The sequence below is a fragment of the Carassius gibelio genome, chromosome B1, assembly GCF_023724105.1.
Source record: "Carassius gibelio isolate Cgi1373 ecotype wild population from Czech Republic chromosome B1, carGib1.2-hapl.c, whole genome shotgun sequence".
Taxonomy (NCBI): domain Eukaryota; kingdom Metazoa; phylum Chordata; class Actinopteri; order Cypriniformes; family Cyprinidae; genus Carassius; species Carassius gibelio.
In genome coordinates this window covers 12,121,178-12,141,070 of record NC_068396.1, presented here as the reverse complement: position 1 = coordinate 12,141,070, position 19,893 = coordinate 12,121,178, and the positions used below count along the sequence as shown (strand labels likewise).

General features: G+C 35.8%; 3 protein-coding genes and 1 non-coding gene across 5 annotated transcripts in view; 2 read left to right on the top strand and 2 right to left on the bottom strand.

Moving 5' to 3' along the window:
* Positions 1–300: 300 nt before the first annotated feature.
* trnap-agg (transfer RNA proline (anticodon AGG)) lies at positions 301–372 on the bottom strand. The gene has a single exon. It is a non-coding gene; the product is annotated as a tRNA-Pro (tRNA).
* A 307-nt stretch (positions 373–679) lies between these two features.
* LOC127948820 (protein NOXP20) lies at positions 680–8,553 on the top strand. Of its 2 annotated transcripts, none has more exons than XM_052545584.1 (13): positions 680–840; positions 2,092–2,409; positions 2,514–2,598; positions 2,713–2,894; positions 3,122–3,256; positions 3,416–3,568; positions 4,127–4,253; positions 4,682–4,767; positions 4,922–5,131; positions 5,592–5,731; positions 5,812–5,884; positions 7,837–7,890; positions 8,037–8,553. In XM_052545584.1, the coding sequence occupies exons 2-13, from the start codon at positions 2,098–2,100 to the stop codon at positions 8,160–8,162; spliced, it is 1,683 nt and encodes a 560-aa protein (XP_052401544.1). In that variant the 5' UTR covers positions 680–840; positions 2,092–2,097; the 3' UTR covers positions 8,163–8,553. The 2 variants fall into 2 exon arrangements, with proteins under 2 accessions (XP_052401544.1, XP_052401543.1); XM_052545583.1 differs by having other exon boundaries at positions 4,127–4,292.
* LOC127948822 (uncharacterized) lies at positions 8,548–15,331 on the bottom strand. The gene is made up of 12 exons (XM_052545586.1): positions 15,040–15,331; positions 13,622–13,822; positions 13,115–13,525; positions 12,027–12,131; positions 11,825–11,905; positions 11,695–11,742; positions 11,241–11,288; positions 11,048–11,086; positions 10,362–10,388; positions 10,089–10,130; positions 9,509–9,553; positions 8,548–9,418 (listed from the first exon to the last, which is right to left on the bottom strand). Exons 1-12 carry the CDS (start codon positions 15,116–15,118, stop codon positions 9,351–9,353), a joined length of 1,194 nt encoding a protein of 397 aa, XP_052401546.1. The 5' UTR covers positions 15,119–15,331; the 3' UTR covers positions 8,548–9,350.
* Positions 15,332–17,424: 2,093 nt separating this feature from the next.
* LOC127948818 (kelch-like protein 5) overlaps positions 17,425–19,893 on the top strand; it is a 91,967-nt gene continuing 89,498 nt past the window's right edge. The window contains exon 1 of the mRNA XM_052545579.1: positions 17,425–17,670. The gene's annotated coding sequence lies outside the window, so the exon portion shown is untranslated. The remainder of the gene's footprint in view (positions 17,671–19,893) is intronic.

Below are 19,893 nucleotides of genomic sequence, written 5' to 3'. Positions count from 1 at the left end.
GTTTAGGGGCCGGCTGCATAAAAGGTTTAGACTAGTCTTACAGGTTATATAATCATTAATTTTCTTTTCTTTAAGACTGGTCTTAACCAGAGCCATATATATATATATATATATATATATATATATATATATATATATATATATATAGTCATAACTAGTCTGATATATAAAAACCTAGCCCTTGGCTAACTGCTAGTTCGTCTTATCTGAGCTTATGCAACTGGTTTGAGGATTTTCAGTTCTGAAGTCATTTATAAGGTCAATATCATAATTCTGATATGTTGCGTTCATTAAAAACTCGGGCTCGTCCGGGATTTGAACCCGGGACCTCTCGCACCCTAAGCGAGAATCATACCCCTAGACCAACGAGCCAGATGAATTACTCAAGTTTGTATAACAACTCACAAAAGTTTAAGGTAGAACTTTATTCTCAAATTACCAACATTTTATTAATATCAATAGTTTTACCGTGATGTATGTATTTTCTAAGTGTTAGAAAAACCATCCTCTAATTTTAGAATTGCTCCGTTATCTCATTACTTCCAGTTTTCTCACTTGCAAACCCACTTTGAAACGCAACGCCACCTTAAAAGCCGAGACCGAACCTATTAATACCTCACACTGTCTGAGTTACTACCACAGTTACAGCTGAGTGTAGAATTGACTCGAATTTATACGCGAGGTGTGACTGGCATTTGTTCACCTATTTATTTCCCTGTTTACAAACAAAGTGCCAAAAGTTCAAGTGACGTCACCATCGACAACACCACGCGACCCTGCTGCCGACGTGGCTCGAGCGCGAGCGGAAAGGTTGCACGAGCGCGACTGTCAGCAGAACTGGTAAGAAGGGATGAGCCTATGAATTAACTTTATTTCACAAGAAATGACACTCCTGTTATATTGCCTATGTGTATTTTGCATTTCAGCGTTGTGCTTGTATTTATAAAGTAACTTTCATTTTCGCGTTTGTTGTTATTCTTTTGCAGCTAACGTTAGTTATTTTGGTTCAATTCGTTTGCACTGTCGCTTCTGAAGTGCTCTCAGAGTATATTTAAAACACTTTAACAATCTTCAAATAAATAAGTTACAATAAAAAAGACAAATATAACGGGGAAACGAATAAGCGGTTTGTAAGCAAACATAGGCGTTTGATTTTAGTTTCGTAATAAATGCATTCTTTAAGGCGTCATAAAACCGCAGGCGTCTTATTGTATAGAAACTATACGGTTTATAATCTGATTTATATACAGTTTCTGTATTTGTGTATTCATTTACTGAACGTCTATTCACAAACTAAAGTTTGAATGTGGCTGTAGGTTTCTAAAATAACCGCTAGATGGCGGTCTCCATGAAACAAAGGCGCTTGGCACCATTCAGGGACAGCGCTGGTGCTGTGTAATTTGTCTGAAAGCTTTTCTGTTCACACACACATACAATACAGATTCACTGTGTTAATTAATACTATATTCAAAATATGTATTAATAAAATATATGAATAATATACATTTCACAGGCGTCGTGGGTTTTGCTACAGAGATGTTGAATAGTTGCTAAACCCAAATCTAAAACTAACCATAAAACAAAAATTGTGTTTCACATTATGTCTGGAGCTATAATTTTTTGGACCAACAATGACGGCAAATCTTTCTTATTGAAATGCCAGAAATCAAAATATCCCAAATAAATCCTAATGTAATTCCTGGTGTATTTTGGAAGCAATGGATTGAAAAATTAATCCACTAAAACGTAAATAATATAAATTATTATTGAAATTGTATTAGCAACACATTAGCATTTACTCACCTAAATAATATCCAATTATTCTGTATGCTCTACAACAAGCCAATTTATATCAGATTTTTTGATAAATGGGTCTCTGAGCAACACATTTTTATGTGACTTTAGATTTGACAAGAGCAACATTATGTTGTTTTCACTATTTTCCTTATCACTGCTTGGTTATTTTGCAAACCTTAGTCGGAGCTCAGCTGTCTAGTCAGAAGTTAGTTTGTTGTCAATCACAGCCACTCATGGCCAGCTGTTTGCATTGCCTCTCATTACACTGTCTTTGCTAATCTATTTTTTTATCAGAGCACCATGTCGCAAGATGAGACCGTGGAAGACCTCATTACAAAACCTCCCCCTTCCCTCCAGCTGACTGCCTCTGATGAAACTGTCACCATAGCTGCAGCCAGCACAGATGAAGTCCTCTCTATATCACAGCTCTCACTAGACACATCGACCCCTGACGTAACCAATGCAGCTGCAGAAGAGAACATTACAACAGCAGGTGATAAAGAGACGCAGGACCACCCATCAGAAGAAAAACCTGAGGGTCAGGTGACTGAATGTGTGGATTCGGTCAGCTTGGATCCAGATGTTACACAAGAAGAAGCACAGGGAACAGAGGTACTTTTGATAGGGTTGATTTGTGTTTGTGCTATGTAACAAAATCCATAACATTTTTTATTTTTTGTGTGTATTTTGTTCTTTGGCTGTGTGGATGTTATTAGCCCCTGGATGAGTCTAAATCTAAAGGCTGGAGTAGTTGGGGCTCCTGGGGGAAGTCACTTCTGACCACTGCTACATCCACTGTGGGTAAGTCACCATAGTAAACCTTACAGTAGATCCTAACACAGTTAACTGTCACAGAGAGAGTATCTATCTATCTATCTACAGTTGAGTGTTTTTCTATCTTTCGATTGTGTCTAGGTCAAGGGTTAAGCTCCGTAAAAGAGAAAGCAGGTGTGGCATTACGAATCCGTCAGAGCTCATCATGTGAGGAGGCAGAAGAGGCTCATGAGCATTGTGGTGCAGAGACGGCAGAACACGTCCAATCAGAGGAGGTGCACAGAGGAGTCCTGTCAACCATCAGCAGCGCGGTACAAAACACTGTGGGTCTGCACGTGTATAACACACATCATTAACCTTAGCGGGATTTACCATGATCACTGACATGCAACAAAATCAGACGCTACACCAGATGAATCTGGAGAGGCATTTGAGATAGTAATGTCTCGGCTGACCGTTTGTGATTGAATGACCTAATATGTAAGGTGAATGAATGTTTCTTGTCTCTTCATTGTAGAAGCTAATGAAATATCCCCCTCTTGCTTATCAGGGAAAGTCAGTGATAACAGGAGGTCTTGATGCTCTGGAGTTCATTGGAAAGAAGACCATGAATGTTTTGGCAGAGAGTGACCCAGGTTTTAAAAAGACCAAAATACTGATGGAGAGAACTGTCTCTCTGTCCCAGGTACGATGGTCAACAAAAGCTCAAATAATAATATTGACCATGATTATTGGGTGTTGTTACCCAGCAGAGTGCCTACAACTGTCTTACATCGGATTCTAGAAGATACTAAAATTCTGCCATATTTTCAGTGTATGTTTGTGTATGTGCTTATGTCTGCAGATGTTAAAAGAAGCGAAGGAAAAGGAGAGAGAGAGACTGAGCAGTCAAATGGTCACAGAACCAACCGCTCACTACGGGATCTTGTTTGATGATTACCAAGGCTTGCCTCATCTCGAGGCACTGGAGATACTCTCCAATGAGAGTGAAGGGAGGGTTAGTAACACACCATTTGCATTTACCCATATTACATTTTACAGCTTTATTTTGTACTAATGATCGACTGCCTGTACAGTTATCCAATTATTACACCGCTACTTATCAAATAAATAAACAAATGCACATGAAATATTAATATGAATTTAAATATGTGAAGAAAAACAGTACTGAGTGATACTATTGACATGAAACTAGCATAAACAAACATTAGTCTGTGGTCAGGCATTTTTGTTTTCAGCAAGGAAATTCATCAGAAGTGACAACAGAGACTAATTTGTTAAAACAAATTCGGTTCAAAATAAATGATCTTTTCTTTTGGGCAGCAACTTCAGTTTCTTCAGTTTAAGAGGAGCTGTTTTCAACATTGATGGTGGTGATAGGAAATGTTTCTTGAACACCAAATCATGATATTAGAATGATTTCTGAAGGATCACGTGACGCTGAAGACTAGAGTAGTGGCTGCAGAAAATTCAGCTTTGTCATCACAGGAATACATTACATTTTACAGTTTAAATTCCTTTTCTTCTTTTCATCGTGTAACTCTCCTCATTTCAGGTGCAGGAATTCTTGTCCACTTTGGAGGAGGAGGATTTGGAAGTTATGAAGAAGGAGCTGATAGCAATTAAAGAGATCTTCATCACTCATGACGAGGAGGAACCTGATGCTGCCTCAGGGGAAAACGGTGAACTTTATTCACAAATTCAGTGTTCCACTCCTCTCTGTGAGTCTTCAAATGCCAAAACATATGTAGACAAATCCAGATCACAACCAAATCCGGACCACAATCAAGATACTGTGCTTGAGAAATCTCTATTACAATTTATGCATTAATGTAGATTAATCAAGGGAAAACGTCACATTCACACCTTTATTTTTACAATCCAATCATAGATTTTGTGTTAAAATGAATAATTATTTTGGCTGTGAAATGATTTTATAGTCTGTAATTCTGGTTGAAATTACCAAGTATTGGAAAACCTAATATTAGCAGATCTCAGTGAACAAACTTTGATTTTATATGACAGTTGACTCATTCAGAGCACTATAAATATTTCAGTCCTCCACATTTTTGCCCTTGGGTATTAAATTTACGTGATCTGTGTGTTTCAGCTGCTGATGGAGAGGAGTTTGTCAGTGTTCTCACTGAGCTGCTCTTTGAGCTCCATGTTGCTGCAACTCCAGACAAACTGAACAAAGTACAGACACACACACACACACACACACACATTGCAAATCCACATGTAAAATAAATTCATAGCTACACTCTCCAGCACACACACACACACACACACACATACACACACATGTTATTCACAAGCATAAACACTAATTATACATTGTGCCCTGTAGGCCCGTATAAAAGCTCATGATTGGGTGCGAGAAGTGGAGCAATCTCGGGAAGATGTCGAGAATGTAACAGAGGAATTAAAAGAAGAGAGCTCCACCACTTGCCCCGCTCCAGAAAAGGGGGAAAAGAAAGAAGAAGAAAAGAAAGAGAAGGGAGAAGAGGGAGATAATAAGGAAAACAGTGCAAAGGATGGAAACTCAGATGCTGTTGAGGTGAGAAATGTCTTCAGTGTGTTATCTTAACTATATAAAATACAAAAATTCATATATATATATATGTGTGTGTGTGTGTGTAGAATTTTGAAAAGCATTTAATTGAAACATATTTTTAAAAGGATAAATGTATTAATTTCTTTCTTTATGAATTATATGAATTATGAATTCATATATATATTAATATAAATATTTTTTTAAGAATCTAATGCTTATAACGGCTGCATTTATTAGATTAAAAATAAAGTAAAAACAGTAATATTGTAAAAAAAATCTATATATTAATCAATCTTAAATAACTGTTTTAATTCTATTCTATTCTGTCCTATTTTAATTAATATTTAATGTGATGTGATGGAAAGGCTGAATTATCAGCAGCCATCTATCCAGTCTTCAGTTTCATATGATCCTTCAGAAATCATTCTAATATTCTGTGTATAATGTCTTTTTGTGTGTATAGAAAGTATATCTGTCATCAGTGGGCAGTCTTGCTGAGGTAACCGCTCGTAGTATAGAACAGCTACACAAAGTGGCTGAGTTGATTTTACACGGACAAGAGCTGGAGAAGCCAGCCAGCCAACAGGCCAGTATACTGGTCAGGTGAGTTCCTTGGCCATTTCCATAAGATCTTAGTAGACCAATCTTTTTTTAGCTGTTTAGTGACTGTTGTCTATGCTCAGGTTAACCAGTGCCATGTGTAAGGAGGTCAGATGCCTGGCCCGAAAGTTTTCAGACACATTACTGGCTGCAGGGGTGAGTCTGACTGACCTGAGATCAGTTCATTCTGAAAACATTATTGATGACATAACTGCTCCCTTTTCATTTCTTAATGCAAGTTCATAGTCTTATTCTGAATGATGGATCAGTTAAAGTTATTGTGAAGAAAACAAACATTTGTCTATGTCTTTTATCAAAATGTAATAACTAATAGCTCAGCCTCTGTAATTACTTTACTCTTTCAGATAATATCACAAAAGCATTTTTATTTTTTTTCCCTCCAACCACCTGTCACATTTCATTAAAGGGGTCATATGATGCTTTTTAAAGATAATTTTTTTTGTGTATTTGGTGTAACATAATATGCTGACATGCATTAATGTTATGTTAAAGGTTCTCTATGCCCGGTCTCTCTCAAATGCATTGTTTTCTACTAAGTCCCTCCTTCTGACAAGAGCAGTCTGCTCTAATTGTCCATAGTAAATAAAGTAAATGTAATGACTTTTTTTAGTCTTTCCATCAGTTCAAGCTGATAAGAGGAACAGAGTCACATGACAGACACAGTGATGAAGCTTGTGTGTTCGCAGTACACAAGCCACAGACGGTTAAGACAGCTGACTCCACTGTGTGACCGTCTCTCTCTCTCTCTCTCTCTCTCACACACACACACACAATGCGCAAAACTTCGCATTTCAACATTCAATAGGAAATACTGAAAACAATAACAAAACATACTTACAGTACATGATACAGGAGCACCATATTGTCGTTGCAAAGTCAGAATAACCTCCTCTCCTAGGTACCATCGGAAGGCCAAATAAAGTGCTTTTGCTTTCGCCTAGATACACATTACATCTCCCTGACATGGCTGCTTCAACACTAACTGCAGTTACTGAAACCATGCCTTCTTTCTTTGCTTGAACATTTGGGCAGCATTACACAAATATTTCCACATAGTGACTTAGACATGTGGGGTCGTGTTTGAATGAGCCGTTTTAGGGGGGCATGAGACTTAACTTGGATAAAGAATATCTCTTTCAATTTGAGACTTTAGTCTTTGCAACTTTACAGATCTTCTTTATGCACCAAAAGCTTGTAACACTCCAAAGAGAAAGGAAAAATTGAAATCGCATCATATGGCCCTTTTAAACAAGTCAATTCATGATTGATATTTCTTATACTTTTTTTTTTGTTGTTGTGGAAAATGTGCCATAACACAATGAAAATTACAGAACATACAAAAAGTTTGTCAAAACAAAATCATGACAGAAATTTTAAGTATGACATTTGACAATAGTTTACGTGAATCTTTAGAATCGTTAGAATCTTCATTTGTCAGGACAGATCAATACTGCCCTCTTGTGGTTTGGGAACATTTTTGTTAAATGTTTTGTTGTATCTAGGACCAAATTTACAATGGGGCAAATTAGTGTAAGGCCACTATCATGAAAAATAAAAGCCAGTTTATTTCCATAATGACCAAGAGCAGCACAAATTAGCTAGCACCTATTGCAACCATATCACATTACCCAAAAATGAAAGTAGTCTCATCATTTACTTGATAAGATCATTCACTTTTTTTTTTATTAAACATAAAATAATATATTTTGAATAATGTGGATGGTTGCTGGTCCCCATTGACATCCATTGTATAAAAAAAAAAAAAAAAAAAAAAAAAAAAAAACTAGAAGGCATCTGGGATCAGATGTTTCACTATGAAATACATCAAATCATGAAAGTATATGAATTATGAAAATCAGTTTCAAATGCTGTTGCACAAGTTGTTATCATGTAACTAAAACTATAAAAAATCTGATTTGTTAATTGAAATTATTTTGTGATTGTCCCAAAATATATATATATACTGTTATACTATAATATTAAAAATGTGTATACTGTTGCTTTAAGTAAAAAGTATACAATTTTTGTGCAGAATTTTAGAATTAACATGCTTCTGTTTTTTGTCTCTCTATTTTTTGACCCTATAGAGTCAGAGAAAAGCAGAAGTAGTAAATCCTCTAGTGGACAGTGTGATGCTGGAGGTAAAACTGAATATGATATTCTTTTCATAATGCAGCATTAACAAATTATGAGACTGCAGCAGGGGACTTGATGATGATAATTATAATGACTGTAGTTTTGATCATGATGACCCTTTATCACTACACTGTGTGTCTTGTTTCCTCAGGGGTGTAATAGCACTACCTACATTCACAATGCATTCCAGCTGCTGTTGCCTGTTCTCCAGGTCTCACATATCCAGACCAACAGACCTGCGGCTAAGCCAGCCCCAGAGGCAGCATCCACAGAGTAGTGCCTGCATTCCGTTTGTGTGCGTTTCTGTCTTTAACTGTGTTTTGTATTTAGATATGTTGCTTCAATACGAGAGCTTACACCAAAAAGTGCAATTCTAGTCTATATATAGACTCTTACAAGAAGATAATTAGGAAAATAAGACTGAAACTCCTAACTTATTTAGGAAGCTGCTTATGTATCATGTTTTCTTTTTTTAAAGTTACTTTACAATATAATTAAGATTATTAATCATGTGTTGTATTGTCTGAGAAGATTTGGAGGTCTGCCACTGCCATTCACTTAAATTAATCCATCACCCATACACTATTACCAGTTTTTGTATGGAATAAAATGAACCGAGAACATAATCTGTAATGTAAGTAATAGGAAACTAAAGACTGAAATTCTCAGTACTGTGTGTTTTTATTTTAGCATCTGTTCTCAGTACCAGTTACAAATCTCTGTACATTTTAACTTGATGTGAAGATGAAAAGTGCATTATGGAAACATGAGTATTACTTTAATAGCCACAAGAGTTTAAGACTGGGGTTGTATAATTATGAAATCACATTAGTGTTGCCATGCTGCTTGCTAAATGGATGTTGGAGAACCATGCACTATGGTTTATGTTTTCAGCCTAGTCAGAAATCTTCCCTTTAATAATTTTTTCAGCATTGGGCAAACATATTTTGTTGAGACTGTGTGTGACACAACACTATATTGTGATGCATATTCCTGTAGTTAAGATAACTGAGAGAGGCACTCTTAGTCTCTGCCTGTCAAAAATGCTGGGCAGAGCATAAAATGAAAGCTGGAAAATAAGTGCACAGAAGATTAATTTATATATAGTTTGGTTTGTGCAAAATGTTTAAACCTGAGGTATCTTTCCAGAATAAGTGATTATGGGAAGCATAAGTGATTATGAATCAGTTTCACATGCTTTGGTGCAAATGAAAGTGTCAACAGGTGCACTGGAGAATGCTTTTTCAGGCAACTGCTCTCTCCTTATAATTCCTGACTGATCCATTGATAATTTTCTGGAGCAGTGTATATTGCTTGTCACTATGGTTGGTCCAGACGATGGGGTTGTAAAACATTATACTTGTCTAACGTCTTGTGCAGACACTTTAACCTGATGTTTATCTATGGAGAAAGCATGACAAAGTTATCTGGCCTCTGTCGTGTTGTAAACAAATCGATTTTCTGTTTATGGAAGTGCCTCTCTTTCTTCTTCATGAGCAGAACATGAATAGTTGCTTCGATGATGCAGGTAAGCTAGAAATGGAAAAAAGAGAATGGAGAACTTCAAATGAATGCTTCAGAACTGATTAGCTCATTAATTAGACTGGAAACATTGTCACTTACTTGGTGGTTTACAGTGGTCCTGTGATTTTTGTGCTTTTTTTAACTCTATGAAAAAAGAAATATATTGTTATATATATATATATATATATAAACAGCACAAATATTGTAGAATTCTATAACCATGGTAACATCAGACTGCCAGGAGGCCATCCGTAGAGTAATTTATTCTGCCTGGAGCAACATACTGGCATCAAAGATCTACTGATCATCATCAATGTGACTGGATGAGACATTATGCAAGATTCAAAGACTGTTTCAGGCTATACTGGAAAAGAACTAGTAGTGACATCAAAATACTAAGAGTGTACCATCATCAAACATCAGAAAGTGTTTCATCAGCTGATGAACGAGGAAATCAGAGTGGACATCATTTTGAAGTATTAGTTTGCTTTGTAAAGTCTCCACTTACACTGAATTTAAAGCATACAAATGCTATGTTTAATATTCTAAACACATGGAATGTTTGGGAGGTTTGACTTTTGTAGCATTTTTAATCCAAAATAATAAGTGATTTCTATTATAAAGAGAAAAACTATACTAATATTTTTTTTTACAATTTTCATTATGTAAATGTGTTTACCTTTCTCATCTTCATTTTGCTCTTCTTCATATAGTGAGGTCTCTGGAAAAAAGTCAATTTTAGTCAAAATATTTCAAGTCATATATATATATAGTGTAATCAGAAAAAACAGAAAGTGACATCACACAATCCATTTATCTAAATTTGAAGTTAACCTGTAAGATCACTGGAATATATTTATTCAATGCTAGTCATCTGAAACTAGGCCCTATTGAGTTTTATTTTGATTTGTTTATTGAAAGAATATGTAAATGTGTTGTGTCCAATTCATACCTGTGATCTCATGGATTGGCGACAAACCTAAAACATCAGATACAAATAAAAAAATTCAAACACATACCATAAATAAAGGCCTGAGGGAATATACAAATATGCTGTAGAGGAAACCAGTACAATCTCATCAAGTATATACTGGATGCAACTACCTACACAGTACACACACACACTGTTTTTGATGGTATGTGATAGTGGGTGTGTGTGATAGTTAAACTAAAAGTGAAAACTTCTTCCAGGGAGCAAAAAATTATTATTCATTGCAGAATGTCTGCTATTCCATTTAATAAAAGTGAACGGTGACCACAGCCCATAAAATGGCACACAAAGCATGAAGCATCATATAGCTCGCATACTATATGTGCTTTTATGTCTCTTTTGAAGCTTGCCATTCTCTGAACCCCATCCACTTTATTTCATTATATGGAAATGAAGTGGCATGAACATTTGCAAAAACTTCTGTATTTATATCCCCCAGAAGGAAGTCAAACTGGTTGGAACAGCATGAGGTGAGTAAATGATGACAGAATTTTCATCATGAGTGTCATCATTAAATTACTCCAAGACCTAATCTGTTTGCCTGGCACCCGAAATAGTTTCAGGCTGAGTTGCTTTTCAGTAACCTGCCACCATTACAGACACTTCACTTTTAATTATTGTACTCTGTCACACTGTATAAAACTTACTTCTCTTGTATGTGAGGTCAGCTACCTTCAGAAGGTTTTCTGGAAAAAGTATATAGAGAGTGTTAGTGGCCTGGAGAATTTCTATTCGAGTAACCTCAGTGCCAGGTAAAGATGTAAGGGTTGTATTCTGATAAAGCACAGATTTCTTCTGGGTAAAAAGAGTGCAGTATGATAGAACAGGTTGTTTGTTTACCTTCTGTTCTGTTCCCCATTGAAGATTTCTCAGAGAATACATCACCATCTGTCGAGATGTAGGAGACCGAAATCTATCAATCTTTAATAACTATATGACAATCTGAAAATATGACCCACCAGCCCTTGTTATTAGATTCTCTACTTATATAGTGCCTTGTAAAAATATTTTTGAACATGGTATTACCATGGTTTTTGGTCATGCTCCACAGTAATACCATGGTATGTCATGGCTGCTTTGAAATAATCTGTGTGTAAAGCGCTAGATAAAAGTAACTTGACTTGGCTAACTGTTTGAAGATCATTGGAGGACCATTTAAATATCATATTTATATTATTATGAATGTGGTAATCACTCAGTGCCATGGTACCATTGTACCTGATATGTTTCTTTTTTGTGATTTATTTATTTACACAAATGAATTCGGATTGCTTTAACAAGGACACTTGCTTACCACTTAAACTGCACATTGCTATGGACACAGCAGGGACATCCCTCATTACTGAAATTAAAAATGAGAGAACTGATTATAGAGAACAATTATAGAAAAACTTTGCAGCTCTAAACTTGTCAGAGTCACTCACAGTTTTCTTTTTGTTTACTGAGCTCTTTGAGCTGACGTCCACGGGCTGAAACACGCAGAGATGCAACCGAACGGGACTGTCCTAATGTGAGAAGACCAGAACGAGATCCACGCAGCATTCTCAGTTATACTATAATTACGGATTCCAAGTTGAAAATGTCTGTTGGGCCTGACTAGATTTGTTTTGTAGAAGTGATACTCACGTTTCCTGCTCTTAAAGATCAGGTTGCCCACACTCAATAGGGTTACAACAATCACAGTCAGTACCAGAGCCAACCACACCGAAGTAATCACACACCACCGGCCGTCTAACAACAAGAAAAGTGGAGTACAATAGCAACAGAAAACTTAAGAGAGTGCAGCATGACATGAGTGAAACATGAAGAAACAATACAGCATGTTTACAATACTTAAACACCATGCACACCAGGGTTACACTATCCCCTTGTCTTGCCTAGCTGATTTCACACGTACATTAACTCAGATAACCTTGTATGAGTCTGGAAGTGTGCTGTCTGAAAGGATTTGTGGTTTTGGATACGTCAAACACTGAGTAGATTGGCTTGATGTTTTGCCATAATATATTTATCAAACGTTAGGTTGAATTATGAAGTCCTGCTGTCTCCGTCCATGCCTGAATCAATAGACAGGATAAAAGACAGTCTCAGCTCTCCTTCAGAAGGAATTTGTGAGGGATGTGGAGAGACTTGGGTGAGAATGAATCATAGTGTAGAAGTATGTGTTGGGCAAAAATATTTATTTATATATATATATTTATATATATATATATATATATATATATATATATATATATATATATATATAGATATATATATATATATATATATATATATATATATATATATATAGATATATATATATATATATATATACATATTTGATACATACTGTAAAAATATTTTGTAATAGCTGAAATATTTTCCAAATTATTTATTCAAATGTATTGTATTATTATTATTCACATTAAACTCTGTTTGTCCTTGAATCAGTTCTTATTATCAGTTTTTATTTGTTACCCTTGACCACAAAACCATAAGTAGTCATAAGTAGCACAGGTATATTTGTAGCGATAGTCAACAATACATTGTATATGTCAAATTAGTCGATTTTTCTTTAATGCCAAAAATCATTAGGATACAAATGAAAGATAATCCTAATAGTAATGCATTTAGATGGACTGACAAGAGGAATATAATTTTATTTTAAATGATCAAGGTTTTGTGTGTAGCATGGCATTGTTGCAGATGACATTTTTCTGACAGTTTCTCACCTTTTCTCGTTTGGGTCACTGGTAATGCGGCAGATCTGGCTGTTTCATTGTTCTCCTGGTAGTAAAAGAGGAAACTGCTGCTGGTTGGTTGACACCTCAGCTCATCTGTATTAGCTGTTGCTTGGAAAGACGCTGTAGTTGTTTTGAGTGAAAAGGCAGTTGGGTTCGCAGAAGAAGTGTTATTTAAAATGGAGGTGTCTTGTATTGGAGGGCTGGTGTTTTTTTCTTGCATGGATATGTTCAGATCTGGACATTTGCTGCTGTCTGGTGGGAGGTAGCAATAAAACAGTCTCTGGTCATTTTGGGCTCCAGCAGTGTATAGATCAGTGTTGTTGAGAAACACAAAATCACTAATGTTCCATCCAGAGAGATTGCCTGCCTTCATCGTCAGTAGCACCATCACATGATCTTCTATGAAATGTAAAACATGCACGCAGTTATTACTGTAGACGATGAAGATGCAGCAGTAATATTCAAACATGAAATCATAATGAACATCTATCTCACCTGACTGTGAGGTATTGTTCTGGAAAAGCTGCAGATCCATTTCAGTCGTACACAGATACCAGCCTTCAGAGTGTGTGTGCTGACTGCTGGCATTTATCATTTCTGTCACACATGGAGGGTCATATGGAGCACACAGCTGTGCATCATTCTCAGGTGTGCAAGGGTCAAAGGGCTCACAGAGAAACTCAATTTGTGATGTTTCTGAGAACCAAAAAAAAAACAAAGAAATGGTTTTAAGATTTTAAGTTAAAAGACATTTCATTTAGAATACACTATAATACAGGAAAAAAAAAAAAAAAAAAAAAAAAAAAAAAAAATGAAATCCATTTTTAAACCCATGTGCCTAACAGTTCTTAACAAACATACCTTGTATTCATGTTATGATTTTTATTCATGCAATGTGGTGTAAAAAGTATTATTTTCACTAATATTCTTTGCTTCTTATTCTCTGCATATTTACAAAATGTTTCTGATCACACCAATACTTAAATTTTGGTGTCAAAAGTTTTTTTTCCAGTTATAATAATAATAATTAAAAAAAATACATCAAAACCATTAGTTCAAAAACATTAGTCATATACTGTAACTAGCTATATTTGATTTTTCAGTAATTTAATTTCTTACATTTACTTTTTAATTTAAAAAAGAATATATGAATTCAGGACAGTTGTATCACCCTTCTTTTTTCTAATTGTAATCTTCTAAAATTTAAAACAGGTTTGTCATAGTTGAGGTGTATTCAAGTCATTGTATGTTAATATTTTTACATTTCATTGTATAATTTTTTCAATGAGATCATTGACCCATCTATCATCTGACATCAATTGTTTGCCTAGCAGTATTAAACACAACACATAACCTACAAGCTCCACAAACACTAAAAGAAAACGTTTTGAAGTTTTTAAATATTTCTGGAAGTTGCTCTTCCCGTTTTCTCAAACACCAGAGTGCTTTTCTGTTGATTTTGGTAAGTTAAAGTGGCATTTCCTGTCTCAACGTTACAACAACACATCAGCTTAACATAGCTTGTATCAAAAGCTATGTTAAAAGACCTAAAACATTGAAAACAAATATGTATTAGTATAGATTGTGTGTGCATTTGTGCCACACACACTCACACACTTAGTGGTTTTTAACCTCTTAACATACCATGTCCAGACCACATTGATATAGTCATCGGAGTGAATGCCAACTGTTTTATCCTAATTTAAACTTTGACATACAAATGGTAACATTGCACATACCTCATCATGTATCTATAAAAGACATGGACCACACTGATGTTTCATGCTGTCAATCATAAAAGCATCGTTGCTCTGAAACGCACGGGCTCTCACAAACCCACACTGCTGCCACATTTCTCTCACTCATGCTCTCCCAAAGACCCCAAGCCATCTTACTCCACTCTTTTTACTTACTTGGAAAAAACTCTGGTAGACACAGGATGAAGGTGATAAAGAAGAGGATGCTGAGTTTGAAGGCACCTGATCTTGTCATGGTAGAAGCTCCTCTGTAAGGTCACCTAACCTCTGAACTTGCTGACCCCACATTGGAAATCTCCCACAGCCTCACACCTTGCTTTCGGCTTTTCCAATTCCACTTTTAGTTTAAAATAATCCTACGTATGTAACAGACAGAATTTTTTTTTAGCGTTTCTCCTTCATGACTAACACGACTAAGTCTTGATTACATAGATGAAATGCTTTACCACTTCCTGTCTGTCTTCCTGTTTTGTGCAATTATAAAAACAGAAAGAACAAAGAAAGACATTTCAGGTTGTTAATGTGTTTGCTTGTCTCATAAGGATTCAAATAATTTTAGACTTTATTTATACAACTATTTTAGTTTAATATTATATTATATTATATTATATTATATTATATTATATTATATTATATTATATTATATTATATTATATTATATATAAATCAGACTTAACAAGCAGCTGCTGCTCACACACATATATGTGACCCTGCACCAAAAAACCAAGGGGTCATATGATGCTTATTTAAAGATCATTATTTGGTGTATTTGGTGTAATAAAATACATTGACATGTGACAAGCGCAGTGTGCTCTGATTGTAAAGCTGACCCAATGCATTGTGATTGGCCGAACACCACACGCAATCGTCAGAAAGGTAATGCCTCTTTCCATAATCACGAGCTTCATCTTTCAAAGTAAATGTAAAGACAGTTAATAATCGTCTTAGTTTTACCATCAGTTCAAGTCCGAAAGGGGAACAGAGTCACGTGACAGACACAGTGATGAAGTTCATGGGTTTGCAGCATACTAACCACAAACGGTTAAGACAGCTGAATCCACTGTGTGCCCTTCTCTCTCTCTCTTTCACACACCAACACACACACACGTGCGCGATGCGCAAAGCTCATCATTTGAGCATTCAGTAGCAAATACTTAAACTAATAACAAAGCATACTTACTGATTCAGAAGGGCCAGACTGTCATAGCAAAATCAGAATAACCTCCTCCATAACTCCAAATTCTGAGTATGGGTCACCATACTTAGCTGAATGTCACGTCACTTTCACATACATAAACTCTTGGCAGAATGACTGTGAAAGTCTGTGTGATAGAGCCTGAAGGAAGTTTCTGCTGCAAAGCAAACAGGTTTGATCAAGCACAAGAGCATCCAGTTATCAGGGCAGGGCAGAAGCAAGGTTTTCATCAGGACCCGCACTGGGATTAGGAGAGCTCTGAGCACCAAGCACTTTATCAGCATCATCCAGTGAGCTCCCTGTAGATGACTACTGCTGCATTTACACCCCTTAGGCAGTATTTGAACTTACCGTCAAAACATGAGGAAAACATTACACCATTCAAAAGACTGGACAAAGCCTAATGCATGATCCTTCAGAAATCATTCTACACTGATTTGCTGGTCAAGAAACATTTAATCACTATCAATGTTAAAAACAGTTACTACTAAAACTACTTAATGTTTCTGTAAATGTATGTATTTACCATCACTTGATTCATTAAACTAATATCTAATTAAACTAGTAGTTCATTGAATACATCCTTGCTGAATTAAAAAAAACAAAAAACACACACACACTGACAGACCAGTTCACAAGAAAAGATAAAAAATAACGCACAGCAACTTGTTAAAGGACTAGTTTCAATATATAATTATCAATATATCTGAAAACACTAGTTATTATTACAAAAGTAACATATTGTACTGTTCGGGCCTTTGTCAAAAAGAGAATAAGCGCCACACAATGAGTGAAATATGAGTTGGCGCATCTTGCTCACTGTGTATTGAGGTCAGATCTTGTGACCTATATTAGAAACGTGTAATGTATTAATGATAGATCATGATTTTTACTCATTTGCCTTCACTTCAATTTCAAATGGATGGATTATGATACTCCCTCTGCCATCCATAATTATCTAGATTTTTGCATCTACAATATGAATGCATTGTGCATGTGTCGTGAGAAAATCTTTTTTTTTTTATCTTTGAAATTGCTGTAGGCTACGTAGATTATATTAAAACGAAATCGTCTGGACAGCCATCTGTGCGATATCCACTAGATGGAGACACTGTCTTTCACCCCCTAAAAGTGTAGTAAAGATAAGAAGATTCATTATTGGTGTATGATTATTGAACAGCCCCGAGCGAGCTCATTTTCCACATTATATTTATGAACTGTTTTGTCGCACGATAACACGTGCAATTTTTTTTAAAAGTGCGACTTTTGTATTAATATACAATCATAAGTAAACCCATACAAAATAAAGTAGATCCCCCTTAACAACAAGTTATGTGAGGTGAAAGTCCACGGTTTAAAGCGAGAGTTAAGATATAGGCCTATATTTTATTTAATTATTTTGCATATTTCGAGAACAAATTCTAGCAAATGCATTGATACAGTTTTTGAGGGATAGTCTTTACTCCACGCCTTTCCATCCAAAAGTGAATCACGCGATTATAATCAGAGTTTAAAGAGCCCTGCTCTGTTCAACTACTAAATGCACAGTTTACATCTGAAATAAGCGATAATAGCAGCTATTTACTCGCCAGGTAAGAGCTCATTCATTTCACGCGCTGTGGTGGTCGTGTGGGGTTATTTTGGTTGACAGCTGAAGCCCTTAAGAAATACGTGCAGCTAGCCAGCTACAAGTTCGCAGACAGTTATGTGGTAAAAGGGAAATGAATCAGCCATAAACGCTTTAAAATGCGGACTCATTCAGCAGGAAAGCACGGGGTTCAGACTGGCCTGCGAGTGCCGATAGTTTTGATAGAAATAATCAATACATGATGAACGAACTACAGTTGTTTTATGCACGATGAATATTTCCTGCTTTGTCCGGTGTCACACCGGCTATTCTGGCAAAGGAAGTATAGAGATGTGGGTTGAGTTGATTTACTTAACAGGAAACGAAAGTGTTTTGGTCAACACATAAATTATGCTACATATGTATCGTAAACGCACGTGTTCACAATGGCAGGCAAACAGATGTATCACAACAGAGCTTGGAGCACAAGTAGGCTACATGCACGTCTTATTTGAGCTATTTTCGAATTTCATAAAAGTGTTTCTTTACTCTGTTTTCGTATAACGTTAATCTTAATCCATGGATTCATGAAGACATGAGGCAATCTTCTGTTTGTAAAGCTTTGGATTTCTTGGTAAATATTTGTGTAGTTAGATGTTATAAATAGAGGTATAAAATCTAGGGTATTTGTTACTAAGAATTCATACATTCGGGGTCTCTGTGGACAGATTTCAGGTGGATTGATTCGAGCAGGAGATGAGGAAAAGAAAATAGACGGTTACATTCCATACCAGATACACCCACAGAAGCCCAGGTTTCCAGAGCCCTGTGTTTGTATTTTTAATTAGCATCTGACTATGACCCAGCACTAAAGATAGAACAGAGAGAGCAGAGAAACAAGAAGAATGGAGATGTGCAGCACGTCCTTGCATTTGTTATTTTTTTTTGTCCTTTATGCTTTTCCCCTTGTTTAAGCACCAGTGATTCTCCTCATGTGTTGGTATACAGGCTGTGTACTGCTAAAAAACAAGTGTTTTTTTTCTACACATTAATGGTGGGTATTTAGCCAAGTCACCATGAAATTAAAATTGACATTTTAATAGAATATTGCAGTGCTTAATTATAAATGATTTATACAAAATGTATAAATCATCCTTATTTTCTGCATCCACTATCCACCCTAAATAGTATTCATATTTCATCATAGTATGTTGAAATGAGTATCCCAGAGGTACCTGGATGGTTGTTCAACAGTATATTCCAATGAAAATGTAAAGTGAAGATCCAGGCACACGTGTACTCTGATGGTGAAAACAGCATTACCCACAACCCTTTGCTTGCTGGACAAAGATTTGGTTAGAACTACAAACGCAAATAACAGGTGTTGAAAAATGACAGACATGGTGGATATGCAATTAAGGTTAAGTAGAGTTTTAGATAAAGGGGTTTGAGGAAAAATATTTGTTTAGTGTTCTCCACATTTCATCTGCAAAACTATTGTGAGCTTTAATGAAGATACATGTGTTCATGAACTTTTAACACATAAGGAGAGTTCTTCTTGGCTTGAAAGATACCCAACTGGCAGATCAAAATGCTACTTAATTTCTCTCCAACATAGTAGGAAATGAAATGAAATTAAATGTGGAGGATGTTAACTGTGACAAGATGATTGACTGGGCAGTTTGAATGATGATGGGATGCACGCCAAATAGGCAAGAGTGGTGCGTTAAAGATGCTATTATAACAAAATACTACTGAATGCTCTAAAGCTTGCCTACTATTCTGCTTCAGACTCAAAGACTTTACATATTCCAAGATGGTGCACTTGTATCGCTATGAATGTAAGAGAGTGAAATGAATAATATGGTGGAGTAACTCCCGTTCTTCTGAATAAAACGCCAATTAGTAAAGTCTTTGTGTCACTGCAGCTGTATGCACTAGTTACTACACATTGGCTGGACTTACCTGAAATATAGGCTAAGCATATTTTAATGTTAACATTTATGGGACAGTTATTTTCGGATTTTGTTGCTAATTTGAAGTTTGTTATTTAAATGTGAGTGTATCAAGCAGTTTTTGAGATTTCAGGAGTTCCCCATTCAAGTAGATGAGACTTGATCAAAATAGTTGCCTGGAAGAGACTTTTTCCCTGTCCTTTATTTTTTCTTTATTTTAAGAAGCTGTTTCCCTCATATTTATTACAATAGGGAAGAAAATATTATTGCAACTTCGTTCATTGATTTATAGA

Bases quoted from the DNA above. Each gene is read 5' to 3' on its own strand.
- LOC127948820 (XM_052545583.1), top strand. From the start codon at position 2,098: ATGTCGCAAGATGAGACCGTGGAAGACCTCATTACAAAACCTCCCCCT. The intron at 4,293-4,681 runs GTGAGTCTTCAA...TGTGTGTTTCAG, and splicing joins TCAGTGTTCCACTCCTCTCT to CTGCTGATGGAGAGGAGTTT. The intron at 5,132-5,591 runs GTGAGAAATGTC...TTGTGTGTATAG, and splicing joins GAAACTCAGATGCTGTTGAG to AAAGTATATCTGTCATCAGT.
- LOC127948822 (XM_052545586.1), bottom strand. From the start codon at position 15,118: ATGACAAGATCAGGTGCCTTCAAACTCAGCATCCTCTTCTTTATCACC. The intron at 13,526-13,621 runs GTGAGATAGATG...TACATTTCATAG, and splicing joins GAACAATACCTCACAGTCAG to AAGATCATGTGATGGTGCTA. The intron at 12,132-13,114 runs GTGAGAAACTGT...TCTTGTTGTTAG, and splicing joins AGTGACCCAAACGAGAAAAG to ACGGCCGGTGGTGTGTGATT.